At 51.5% G+C, this 13260-nt stretch overlaps 5 protein-coding genes across 5 annotated transcripts; 2 read left to right on the top strand and 3 right to left on the bottom strand.

Moving 5' to 3' along the window:
* Positions 1–468: 468 nt before the first annotated feature.
* On the top strand, positions 469–1832 carry VTN00DRAFT_4681 (uncharacterized protein; the record flags this gene model as incomplete). Its single annotated transcript, XM_069431130.1, has 2 exons — positions 469–595; positions 661–1832. The coding sequence occupies 2 exons, from the start codon at positions 469–471 to the stop codon at positions 1830–1832; spliced, it is 1299 nt and encodes a 432-aa protein (XP_069290196.1).
* A 1876-nt stretch (positions 1833–3708) lies between these two features.
* Positions 3709–5931, bottom strand: VTN00DRAFT_4682 (uncharacterized protein; the record flags this gene model as incomplete). Its single annotated transcript, XM_069431131.1, has 5 exons — positions 3709–3923; positions 4062–4247; positions 4974–5012; positions 5102–5410; positions 5595–5931. 5 exons carry the CDS (start codon positions 5929–5931, stop codon positions 3709–3711), a joined length of 1086 nt encoding a protein of 361 aa, XP_069290197.1.
* Positions 5932–6057: 126 nt separating this feature from the next.
* VTN00DRAFT_4683 (uncharacterized protein) lies at positions 6058–8037 on the top strand (the record flags this gene model as incomplete). The annotated part of the gene is made up of 5 exons (XM_069431132.1): positions 6058–6180; positions 6342–6510; positions 6564–6715; positions 6788–7207; positions 7309–8037. 5 exons carry the CDS (start codon positions 6058–6060, stop codon positions 8035–8037), a joined length of 1593 nt encoding a protein of 530 aa, XP_069290198.1.
* Positions 8038–9219: 1182 nt separating this feature from the next.
* Positions 9220–10581, bottom strand: VTN00DRAFT_4684 (uncharacterized protein; the record flags this gene model as incomplete). Its single annotated transcript, XM_069431133.1, has 2 exons — positions 9220–10108; positions 10184–10581. The coding sequence occupies 2 exons, from the start codon at positions 10579–10581 to the stop codon at positions 9220–9222; spliced, it is 1287 nt and encodes a 428-aa protein (XP_069290199.1).
* Positions 10582–11658: 1077 nt separating this feature from the next.
* Positions 11659–12843, bottom strand: VTN00DRAFT_4685 (uncharacterized protein; the record flags this gene model as incomplete). Its single annotated transcript, XM_069431134.1, has 1 exon — positions 11659–12843. One exon carries the CDS (start codon positions 12841–12843, stop codon positions 11659–11661), a length of 1185 nt encoding a protein of 394 aa, XP_069290200.1.
* Between the last annotated feature and the right edge of the window lie 417 nt (positions 12844–13260).

Genomic DNA, 13260 nt, shown 5'->3' on the forward strand with positions numbered 1-13260 from the left:
AATACTGGGCACACCCGCGGTAGCTTCAGACTCGGTCAGTCGGAGGCGAGAGCGGAGTTAGCAGAAGCCAGATGGCGATCTGATTAGGGTTGCGGCGGTCACGGGCGGACTAATCTGCTTCTAATCTCCGAGCCCAGACCCCGTCGGGCCCAAGCGCCACCGCGGGAAGCCGGGCAAAGTTACTCACTACATCATGATCTTCACCCGTCCAGGTCCTTCACACAAAGAACCTCCTCCATCTGAGTTTCCATTCCCTTTGCGCTCTATACCCGACAGGCCAGAAACAGTTATCTGTTAGCGGCGAGGTGAGAAACAGGGAGATCAACCGGTTTGCTGATTTTCGACGGATGAATGTCCGGCGTTTGGTCTGAGCGGGCGCGCGCGGACGGAGGCCGATACCGCTCTGATCTGGATGGTCATGCAGATGTCAACGGATCAGAGCAGTTGCATTATCATGAAAGGTCGACAATGGCTGCCACTGCCGGAAATATGGAGAAGGCGTCGGCCATAGACGCCCCTCGAGGAAGTGATGATATCTCTGTCACCCAGAAGATGATTTCTGCCACCTGGGGCAGCCTCTTGACTTCTCTTCTTGGTACGTATACTGCTGCCTGTGTCTACACTTGCACGAGTTGAGGAGATACTAATGAATTGATGCAGTCACCCCCTTGGACGTCGTCCGCGTCCGTCTCCAATCCCAGTCTTCGATGATCAACAATGTACCCCGCTTTACGACCCACACCACGAACGCTTTCAAAGACCTTCCTCCCAATCTTGGAGTCTCAGCATGCTGTCGAGAAGTCTTCTGGGTCGGAGACAATGCACAGGTGTGCATGGTAGGATCCGCATCAGGGAACATTGGTGGCGTCTCAGCCCCTGCCACTGACTGCGCAGTGGAGGAAACTCAGCGGAGGACATTCACATCGACCCTTGACGGACTGCGGAAGATCGCTCGAAATGAAGGACCGTTGACGCTATGGCGCGGCCTGAGTCCAACGCTCATCATGGCCATCCCAGCCAACGTCATCTACTTTACAGGATACGACTGGTTGCGTTCGGATGAGAGAAGCCCTATCTACCAACTTTTCAACGACACATACGCGCCATTGGTAGCTGGCTCTGTTGCGAGAGTCGCTGCAGCCTCTGTTATCAGTCCTATAGAAATGTTCAGAACGCGTCTTCAAGCCACTTCAGGTACTGGCGCAGATCATTTCAGGGCTACTCTGAAGGGCCTGCACCAGATGACTCAGGCCCAGGGGTACAGCTCTCTCTGGCGCGGTTTGACGCTGACTATGTGGCGTGACGTGCCTTTCTCTGGCCTTTACTGGTGGGGATACGAGAAAGTTCGTAACTCTTTGACAGAACTGCGGGAAATGGCGCATGGTGACCACCACCAGAGCCATCTTGCACTTCAGTCACAACAATCCAACACGTCTACCTTTGTCGATAGTTTCATCGCAGGCTCAGTATCTGGCGCAGTGGCTGCTTTTGTGACGACACCCTTCGATGTTGGAAAGACCCGTCAACAGGTTTTTAGGCACAGCGGCGATGATCTCTCCACATCATTATCCAACAGAAACCCAGAAGGGCATGCACCGAACGCCAAACTTCCACATTCTGCCCTCCGTCCCGAGCAGCTTCCTATGCCCAAATTCCTCTTCCACATCTTCCGCGAAGAAGGTCTAGCCGGCCTTTTCCGCGGCTGGGTAGCACGTTGTCTGAAGGTGGCTCCTGCTTGTGCGATTATGATCTCCAGCTATGAGATCGGGAAGAAGATGGCCAAAGGCGTCAACGAACGTCGCCAGCTGAGCCACGAGGAGGAAGCGATATGATGGAACGCATGGTCGCCACGCATGTCTGCTATCCAATCCCGCGATTCTCTTTCGCACGCCGTCTCGGATGGTGGAGAAAACGTGGTTGAGCCGATATCAATAGCCGATCGGGTTATTTCTTTTGACTGAGTAAAACTTTATGCGCAGTGGATTCCCAGCACGTGTTAATGTTCTTTTCCCATTCTGCATCTTCTGAATCTTAATGCCCAAAAACAATGAGCATAGAGCGGTTTAGCGGCATTTTTCTTTTCTTTTCTCTCCTACCCTTTTTTTTTCTGTTTTATTACTTCCGGGGAGTTTTATTGGAAGCTCTTGATTGATTGATGATGTTGCAACGGCTTTTTTAACCATTATAGAGAGAAGAATATCTTATCTCATGTCTGGAATATGCGTCCTTCAACCGGTAATGGTTTTTTCGGGGAGTGAGTGGTCTTGGCCTTACCTATCTATCTGCGGATTCATGTACATACTAAGGCGAACCGTCGGATGTAAATACTGCGTAAAGTAAATGAATCTCTTCTCTTCTACCCTCTTAACTCTCTATACCTGAAGAAATAGCTACTCCTGTGGACAGTAGATGAAGCTTCGACCGCCTGACCGCGTTCCCCTCTCTTGTTGTCGGCGAGTTGAGCAGCGATTTGCTTCAGCTCAGTTGAATGGAATCTCTGAGATAGAAAGCCCAATCTATTTTAGGAGGATTGCAAGCAAAATAGGCGGAATCTACTTTAGGTGGGTACCTAGGTATAGGTTTTCCGGCTGTTGCGCTGTAGTCACAAAAATCATGTGATTGTCGGTTCATAATAACTACCTCCTAGGAGGTACGTCACACAGATATATTGTACCTACCTAACCTACTGACCTGACTCCAGTAAGTGAGTGAGTGAGTTGACTCTTGAATGCAACTTGCGAGCCTGAGAGTGACCTATTTAATTTAAATCCTATAAACTTGTCGTCCATCGTATATACATGTACAACCCAGTCGAGATAGAGATAAAGATCTAGGTAAGGTACCTTGCAAAGCAACCCTCAATAGATTGAGGAGCTGTAGAAAAGCTTTTAAGTACAGCGCAAGTATGTAGTACGTACCCACCATGTCATAGGAAACGCATTGCATTGCTCTGAAACAAGCTATGCATATAGATCATCGAGATAAAGTGTGAACATACTGTAGGCACCTAACTTATCGTAACTAATTTTATTGGCAGGCCTCTATGAAGAAATATATATAGATACATATGATCGACGAGCCATACAAAGGTAAAAAAAAACCCCCCATTTCCTTGCAATCTGCTTGCTCAGCCTCAGGGCTATATCGGCAATCTCATCCAGCCTGGGCAGTGGCAGGGACGCAGCAGCCAAGAGCAGATCCATTGGTTACTGGGTGGTCCCACCGGTCTGATGCCATGCGTGCAGAGAAGAAAAAAATTTTTTTTTTCTTTATTTGCTGTGAAGTACGGAGAAGTTCCGTTTAAAATTTTTGCTTTTATGTATGCTGTTGGTAGCTCTCCTCGGATAACATCATATCGGGAGAGCACGATTAGATATGGCAGATAAATATGGGCCGATAGGTAGATAAGGGTCTATCATCTATCATCTATCAAAGCTATGGAGCTGACAATTTTATCATGCGGGAAGCTCCAACAGCAGAGCACAGATGAATTAATTACTACGTAGGGAGGACTCGTGTGGATAGAAGCTAGGGTAGGTAGTAGAGGAAAAATCTAACGATGATTCAATGCAATCCTGCTTTTCCCCGCCGCCTTCGTTATCTGTGTCGGACTCACCCGAGGTTCAGCAGCCCACGCTAGCCCGTCCCGTCGCAGAAGGTTGAAGGACGGCGAGGGCCGTGGCGACAGTGACCGCCTTCTGACAAAAGTTACTCATGCAGGACGTACCGAAAGCGGTCGCCGGTGGTGCCTTGGGAACGGTTCGGCAGGGTTTTGGCGGACTGATGCACAGCTGCGCGAAATCCCGGGATGATCTCGAGAGGCACGCGCGCCTTTTTTCGGCAATGGCGGGCAGAGTGGGAGGAAGGAGGGGTAGGTGCTGGAGGTACTAGGCTGTAGCAGGGATGCTGCAGGGGTGATGGACCTGTGGTGGTCAGAGAGCTAGCTCATCCCACTTTTTTTTTATGGTCCCGTGCAGTGCTTTTACCGTTTATCCATCGAGCACGTTGTTGTAACCTTTTGAGATCTAAAAATAAAAGCCGTCAATCGGTTGATTGCGTACTCTTGATAAGCCAGGATTGCACCGTAAGGCTGTGAGCTGAGCTGCTGCTGCTGCTCCTGCTCCATTCCTTGGGTCGACTCCTTGTTATCTGGCCGGCAGGCTGGATACCAAGCTCCAGCCCCCAGCTCCTCCCCTCCACTTTGGGAATGTCCAATTGGCCTCGGCTCTCTGGGGCTTTCGCGGTAACTGGTCTCACCCGGATTAAAACCAACGGGATTGGCGCAAAAGCGCTTCACTGCGATCTACTGCAAAAAAGGGGCTGCCCGCGACGAGGTACAGGACCGGATTGAAAACGCTGCATAAGAGAAGAGAACCTCCCCCACTAGAGTTGAATGCAGCATGTCGACAGCCCGATTCCTTCCACAAAAGGTCGCGGTGCGCTGAAGATGACTAAGTCGTAGTACAGTGCAGCAGAATCGGAGCACTGCGCGCTCGCTTGCGGACAGATTGGTGCCCAATCTTTGCGCACGCGGAACCCGCGTGCGTTTGATGAGAATCATCGATCGGATAACCAACGCATGGCAGTCAAGAGGCCTCTGCTGGGCCCCATCACATCGTCTTCATCTCAGGGAGCTGCCAGACCCCTGTGTCGAATTTTCCACCCTTTTTCTTTTTTGACGGAACGTCTCAGCCCAGGCACCGAAAACAGCCTGGTCCGGTGGAGCTGTGGTTAGTAGTTTTGGAATTTGCCACCGGAGACCCGAAGCTCGGGTGAAGCTCCAAGCTGGACCTACTGGAGCTAGGGGAGAGCTGGGGAGAGCTGCGAGCTCAGCTGGTCAGGAGAGTGAGGGGCCGGACGGGGCGAGCAGAAAATGAAGATTAAGCTCGCCGTTTCGAGTTCTGGCCTGGCATGTTGGTCTAATGGACCATGGGAGACCGTCCGATGAGCAAGAAGGCCAGAAGAAAACCTACCCAGCTTATCGCTTGCGTTCCCTTTCTGGTAGCTCCGAGCTGGAGCTTTTGGTGTGTCGCAGGTCGTGTTCGACTTTTTCCCGGAAGGGGTGCGCAGCGTGCGTTTCTTGGAGGGGTGAGAGCCGAACCCCCCGAAACGAGGAGCATGAGGTCGTCAGCACCGCACAGATGTCCGCGGGTGGATCGACGGAGGCTCTCAGCGTCCGTTTTGCGAAAAGGCTTTGCAATGGACTGATTGACGGACAGTCTCCAGTTTTCCGTCTGCTGCTTTTTGGGGAGATGGTTGACCCGCCGGGCGTACGTATGGTACCCTGGACTCGGACTCACAGCATGCCAGGAACCCCTCCTCCGTCTGTCCAAGCACGACCCCTCAGTGCCTCGTGCCCGTGCCGCTCCAGTAGCTCCGTCGGTAGTCGAATCAGAGCTTTCTTGATGTACTGCGCTCACCAGCTGCAGAGTTCTTCTCCAGTATTAACCCACGACCATACGTAGTTCTGCCTTTTTTTTTTCTACTGCTCTACTGTATAGTACCACCACTGCCGTGTCCCACTCGGCCTTCAACGAGTTTATCGATAGGCGCGGTCCCGCCACGTTCGACATCTGATTACTATTATCTCTAACCCTGCGGGCATCCCGTCCCGGTCCATCCCTCCCCATCGCTCTCCTGCGCTGTGCTACGGAACCTCTCGTCTCTGCTGGTTGGTGCGGTCCTCAGCTGCCCTATCTCCACCGTTCCAGCTGTGACCCCTGCTGCTTGGACGGTGCCGTCGTACGGCATCCTCGACGACCCAGAGCCACTCTTCCGATAGCTAAGCCCTCCCCATCTCCGGCTCTCTCTGGTCGCTTCTTTCCACTTCAAACCCGCAACCCAATCTTCCTCAGCTTCATCCAGGTCCGTGGATGCTCTCTGCTCCTCCAGCTCGTCTGCGCATCGAGAGTATGTGTCGCAAGGAACCATCCTACCGTATACAATTGGCCTCCGTTTGATCGTCCTGCTTGGGTTCCGGCTGTCGAAAAGAACTAGCGTTGCTCGTTTGCTCCAGCTCCTTCCGATTCCCCTCCCCCGCCTCACCGAGAAGGATACATGCAGACCATGCCACCACGAACGTCTCTGACCAGCTCCTTTTCCGTCTCTGATGCCAACAATGAGGTCGTCTGCCCTCTGACCAACAATGATGGCTCCAATTGCCGTAAGCGATGTTTGGGAGTGAGTCTCGCATTGCACCCTAGTCTTCTTTTTCCTTCAAGATCGCCCGGTTTCCCGAGCCCTCGTCTGGCGCACTTTAGCAAACAACCTGGGTCTCTTCGATGCAATTGATGATAAAAGTAAGAATGGCAGATAGTCTAACATGGACATCGGATCTTTAGGAAAAACGATTTCGCTCCATGCAGGAGCATATTCGACGGGCTCATCCGAACCACTATATTCCAAAGCTCCCCGCCACTGAGGAGAGCTTCCTTCTAATGGTCAACACCCCTCCAGACCAGCGGGCACACATTTCACCCCCCAATGCAGCTAATGCTAGGAAACATAACGGTCTGTTATTTCGTGCCTTCTAAGCAAGGACGATCGATGCTGACGACCGGCAGAAGCGCCAGACAAAGACGTCTATGTCGCTGATGCGAGCTCTCCAGTCACTCCTCGAACAATCGAGGACGCACATCCCGCTGCGGCCACTGCTGCTGTAGCTCTTGCGCAATTGCATCACCATCGTCTAGCTTCGGATTGGGATTCTGAAATGGTAGGCCTTGAGATGTTTCTGCGTTGGTGAAAAAAATTGCTTGCCCTTGGCTGACCTAGCGCGACACTGAAGGATACGCATTCGGATAATGATATCGGTCGAGAACGCATGCGATCGTCAATTGAGCTCCCTTCACTACGTGATCATTTCAAGCAAGAGTCCCTTCCTCCCTTTCAGTCGCCACGTCCCCGAGAGCTATTGCCTTCCATCCTGAGCCACTCGCCTCCCGGACGCTCATCGACTCTCCCACCAATTCAGCGGAGAGACAAAATCCAAAGACCACGAAAGTCATCCATCACCCAGAATGCACGGAAGCCAAAGCATGAACGAAGCAGATCGAAGGAATACGGACGACGGCCTAGCCTCAATGAACGGAAAGCGCTGTCTGCAGAACCGCAGACAGCGGCGTGGGTGCAGGGCAAGCGATGGGAAGATTTGATCGAGGCTGCGACTTCTGCCACAGAAGTGGATGATGACCGAGACTTAACTCCGGTGAGTTACATTGTTGAAACCGTTGAATTTTTCAAACGGATGTTCAGTTTTAAACCATACTTCGTTGAGCTTGAACTGTTGAGTCTAAACGTGCATGTTAGGTCCCGCATTCACCTTCCGTCCCGCCGCTTCTTGGAAGTGCCACATCAGCACCTTCAGTTAAAAACCGATCTTCATTACCCCCAGCATTTCAATCAACCCCAGGGTTGCCGCCACCCACCTCACACCGTCCATTTCAGCCTCTTTCATACACTGCATCACCTCTTCAGAAGGCACTTACACCTCCCCCCTCGTATGAGGCACATCGTACTCGCGATCCTGATCTTGAACCGTTCCCGTCTATCGAATCTTCTCTTGATTCCGGATCTTCCGTTTCGGGGAGGAATTTTCACATGTCAGCTTCTGGACTGTCTACGTCAGCTCGTTCGGACTCTAGCCCAGTTCAGCCTTCGTTGAGCACCTTGTATCCGACGTCTCATCCACATCAGAATCATCAACGCCCACCTCATCGCTTCTCCAATCCGACACCTTCGTCGTTTAGGAATAAGGAAATCCAGATCTATTGTGCAAACTGCTCACGGCCCTGGCCGCTGGCAGAGTGTTACGCCTGCACAGAGTGCATATGTGGCGTATGCAGGGAGTGCGTGGGGATGTTCATCACCAGCCCCCCTGCCTCAATATTCAATCCTACGAGTAGTTCTGGCAATGGAGCAACGGGCAATGGGAACAGGACCACTTCCGGACCAACAAGCTACCCTAATCCAAGAGGATGCCCACGATGTAGGACCGTCGGAGGCAAGTGGAAAGCATTCCAATTGGATTTCAGGTGAAGTATCATCGCTTCTTTGTCGTTCTTTTATTGCGATTGTCTTTGCATGCCATTTACGTGCCATTCTCGCAGCGCTTTCGGAGGATATCTGACCCGATTCAACGTATATCACGATTAACGGTTCTAGTGGCTTACAAAAACATCTAACCCTTGTTCAACTGCTACGCTATATATATGCCCGTTACGTGACATGCCCTGGTGTGGTTCATTGTGCTTTCATTCCCGGGAGTTTACGTCCATCTTTGCCGTCTTTATGACCACGTCCAAGTCAAGAGACTACATCAAAGTATGAGGGATATGGGCGTTCTATTGGAAAAAAAATAAGCGACGGTCTGCTTTTTGTCGAATGCATGTTTTTTTCTCACTAAGAAAAAGAAAAAAGCTGGTCTTTTTCAAAGCATCACGGCATCGATTTTGGTTTGGAAGTCGGATGGGATTTTGGTATTTTCATCCTTGTTACCCTCGTTTTGAGTTCGTGTCTTGTTCTTTTTCCATTTTGGCGCATGATGTTGATACGATGTGTCCGATGACTGCACTACTAAAGATGAGTGTCAGATGAGACAAGATACCTCAAGCACAATTTCATTATGTTAGGAACTGGTTCCATGTTTCTCCTGCTTCGTCTTATCCTTCTATACGGCCATTCCGTCGCTTGTGGATTGTACTCATTGAATTCTTGGAGATGGCGCCAGCCGTTACCGGTCCTATCATGATATCTTGATTGACGATGTTGCTTCTTGGGGTTAATGCCTTGCATGCATTTCACTGTACCACGCTGTCCTCAAGGTATGTTGACACAGAGCTGCGGCTCTCCTGATATTCTGTTTCATAACGACTGTAAATTCGTTGCTTTCCTTTTTCCATGTCGCATCGCTTGAGCCAGTTCATCAGACAATCTTGAAAAGAAATTTTTGGGTCTATAAGGATATGGTTATTAGTCTGCCTTCTGTGTCATTGAACTTGGAAGTCTGGAATTCAATTAATTTCTCTTCACAGGTATCAATTCTCTTGTTCTGCTAATCTAGTCTTAGAAAAGCTTCTGTTGGAAATTGTTTGCGTTGTGATATCTACTGCGATAAAAAGGTGGAGATGCTGACAATAAATACGAAATAATACCCGTGAAAATAGGTGGTTTATGATCGGAAAATTCCGAAATGGTCGGAATAGAGTAGGGCCACTGCTCCTACTCACCCCAGATGACACTGCTCAAACCTGTCGCGGTTCCCGGGGTACCAGGTTCCCCGACGTTCAGCCTCGCAACCTCCTCTCCCAGCTCTCCCGTCTTCGTGTCCCTCCTAATGATCACCACATCCGACGAAGCCTGGTTCCCAACGGCGACCAAATCGCCCCCCTTGTTGATGACGAGCGTCCGAGGAACTGTCCCATACGAGGACGTTAGACGCTGGAACTCAACTGTCTGCTCCTCGGAAAGGGACAACGTCGCCAGCGAGTCGTTGGGGGGAAACGCATGGTCGCTCCGTACAGATACGTACAGGAAGTGATCCTGCGCGCGGACCTCAGCAACATTGGCACCGTTCGGTACGCCTTTCCCATCCGGGTAAGGGGATAGAGACTGTGTTTCGTTGAAGGACAGACATGTCGCGTTGTTGTAGGAAACGGAGTACGCGCTCACGGTATTCCCCAACTCGGTGACGATATACAGCATTGTGCTTTCAATGCTATTCTCCACATATTTCGGATTCCCACCTCGTCGCGGTGGCAGCTGGGACTGGAAAGAAGAGCGCTTGCTACGTGACGATTTATCTTCGTCTAGGGACGAGTCTGGGTTCCAAAACACTCCATGTCGGGGTCCATTTCCAGGGGTGACACTGATCCCGGAACACTCGTTGAGGCGGCCGGAGGTGTCGATGGCATAGACACGAACAACATCGGAGCCTAGGTCCGGAGAGAGAAGGAACGAGCCTGTAGGGTCGAGGAATACCTGATGCGGGTGTGGAGCGTCCTGACGGGCGGCGTCTGGACCGGGCTTTGGGAGCGTGTATGTGAATGTCTGGATCGCAGGCGCGTTCGGTTTCAGAGGCAGGGCATAGGTCGAGAGAGCGGATCCTTGACTACATGCCCAGTCAGTCTCTTCTTGCTAAGTACCTAACATGATTGATGAAAGAAGGGTACCGGCATGGACATACTAGTGCGCAATCGCAATATGCTTCACCCCATTGGCGCCATTGTAGATGACACTGGAGACCCCTCCCACTACAGTACTCGCCTTGGCCACCTCTGTGAGTTTCCCATCCTGATCAGCGGACAGCGCGGTGAGAGTGCCGCTGTTACTGTTCTCGTCGGAGGGCTCATCCGAGCAGTATAGTGTCCGATCGGACGCATCGAACGTGAGCCAGCTGGGCATGGAACCGCAAGTCCGTAGGGAGGAGGCTAGCGAGAGTGAGTAGTTCCCGCTCCCATTGTTATCGTTGGATTCGAGGGAGAGGGAATAGACGTTGCCGTTGTAGTGCGAGGCGTAGAGGGTTGAGGTTGTTGCGATGGCGGGGGAGAGAAGATACGGGATCAGGAAAAGGAGCGGCGCCATCTTCTTTTTTCCCCCTTCCCTTTCTCTTGACTCGACTTGGAGGGAATGGGTTATGATGTCCGTAGGTCGACTGAAGGATCAAGGGCTCTCAGTCCCTTATTTTGTCCTGTTCCCCCGCTCTATCTTGGGGAATCGGTTAACGGTAGGTAAGAGTAACAGGAGAGCGGCGGTCACAGCCGTGGGAACACAGCGAATTATCTAGGTACCTATCTTCCAGGGAAGGAAGGACGGTTTTGAAAGCTGTGGCCGTGGCCGTGGGACGGGGACAGGACAGATGTCCGACGCCGTCGTACGGAGCAGACCCGATCTGTCGTACCCCATACAAAGAGTTAGTTAGGTACACAGGTACAGAGGTACAGGACGTGTGAGTGATGCCCAACGATCGATCAATCCTGGGAACTCGGGGTGACACAACTGCCGTCGATGATCTACGATACATAGGTACAGTGGGGTAACGTAACCTCGGGGTTGGTTGGTTGTTTGTTTGATCCATTTGTTTGTTGATAATCCATGTTGAGGCTGGACCCGACAGGGGGTCTCGTATCCACTTCATGCAAGGGGGATCGACTTTCTGTGTCTGAGGCTCAGACAGAATGACATCAAGTGTGTTTAGGTAGTTAAGAGCAAGCACATGATCTGATTGTGTCATGTCAGTCTAGCTGGGGATGTGGTCCATGCACTGCGCTGCACTGTAATAGATGCAATTGATTGGAGTGAGATGGTATATAGCGGATTTCCAAGCATGAAGATAAGACGTATTTACTGCGGTAGGGGCCGGAACGATTCCCTGGTGCGGATATGGCTCTCTACAGTGATGGACGTGGCATTCAGATTACAAGCAAGGTTTATTTTTATTTACCTGTTTCTATGTATGTCTATCCGCATACCTAATCTACTGACCTTAAAGCACGATCTATCTATATGACTCTGTATGTATCTGCGTAATGGAACTGCTCGCTCAAAGTGCAATGAATAATAATACTCAAGAAGATCGAAAATGAAAGATGCCCTTAACTCCAGCCAAAAAAAAAGAAACGTCAAAATCACCAAACGGAAGCGTCAACCATGTGTCGTTTATTAAGAAGTGCCCGCAACATCCGTCTCCATGGACGGCGGGGTGACCAGCCCGCTCCCCGAATCGGCTACTGCATCCTCCGCACCTTTAGACAAAGGGGGAGTAGTAGGCACGTCTCGATCTTGATCCTCTCCCGCCAAAAACATAACCACGATCTCAGCCGCAACTTTCGCATCATCATCGTCCTCCTTTCCAGGTGCAGGCATTGATCCAATTCGATCCAAATACGCGGCCACGTCTGCGTCAGACCAACCACCCCTGCGCGCAAACTCGATACACGTCTCGCGGTTGACGAAGGTGTCGAACTCGAAGTGGCCCTGGTAGGTGAGGATCCGGGAGGGATGGTAGAGGCCCTGGATAGGGGATTTGGTGGTGCTGCCGACGTTGAGCCAGGGAGAAGGGAGGGAGGTGCTGGTCGTTGTTGTGCCATTGGTAGAGGAGCGGATGGAGGAGGTATCTGGGGAAGATAAAGGCATCACCCTATCGCCGTGTATGAGCTGGATCCGGAGTTTTCCATCCGGATGCGACAGCCTCTCGCGGAGCTCAGGAAAGACATCTGTAAATGCGGGTTCGAGCGTGATGGGCTCGATCCCGATCTCGTACCCGGAGGGACAGGCTGCGACGGATACGTAGCCTTTCTTCTTCTTTTCCTCTTTCTGGCTTTCGACATGGCTAGTACCCGAGGCCCCATTGTTGTCATCTTTGGCGAACTGTGGATTGTGATGCGACAACAGCGCCTGCGCAACGATCTGGTGTCCAAAACATGACCCGAAGATCTTCACCTCCGGAAACTCCTCATACACCCTCTGAATGAAAGCCTGCAATGGCGCGATCCACGGGTACTTATCCAGCTCGTACGCGGAGGCCGAGGAGCCTGTGATGAGAAGGGCGTCGATGGGGCCTAGTGGTCCAAATCCTTCTTCATTCTGACCACCTCGCCGAGGGTTCTTCCTCAATAGTTCCAATGGAGGCAAGCAACCGCCCGCGGCATCGTACGCCGTCGTGCGGATTTCAATATTTGCGCTGTTGCGCAGCTGGTCGCGGGCGTTCAGCCGCGCCGCGGCGGCTTGGAGGAGGACGCGGAATTGCGAGCTGTAGAGACCGCGCGCTGCGTAGACTTTTGGGACTGGGACGTCGGTGTCGAGGATGGCGATGTGGATTGATGTTGTTGTACGGTGCGGGGCCATTCAGTTAGTTGGGTAGTGCGGGGAGATTGGAAATGCCAGGCGATTGTGCGCAAAGATTTCGATGAACGCTATGAATAAAAATGGAACGAGAGTATCTACCAAGCACTATGGACAGCAATAGAATAGAAATAAAGGAAGAAGGTGATGAACAAACAGAAGGGTGCAAGCTTTGAGGAAAGAAAATGCGGGATCGGATCCGCCTGCCAGACGCGGCAGATAAGATAAGGGATTATCCATAGCTTCTAAACCGGATTCATCAGGTTCTCCCGAGGTTCTGGACCTCCAGTCCACTGCATCAGAAAAGTCTCTGCCACAATAGGCAAAACAGCTGTTTAAAGGGAGCCGAGTGACGGCAAACATATGAAATTCGGGTTAAGATCAGAGATATTGCACAGGCCCATTCACCAGACAAAGTCT

The sequence above is a fragment of the Thermoascus crustaceus genome, assembly GCF_041956765.1.
Source record: "Thermoascus crustaceus strain CBS 181.67 unplaced genomic scaffold VTN00scaffold_2, whole genome shotgun sequence".
Lineage (NCBI taxonomy): Eukaryota > Fungi > Ascomycota > Eurotiomycetes > Eurotiales > Thermoascaceae > Thermoascus > Thermoascus crustaceus.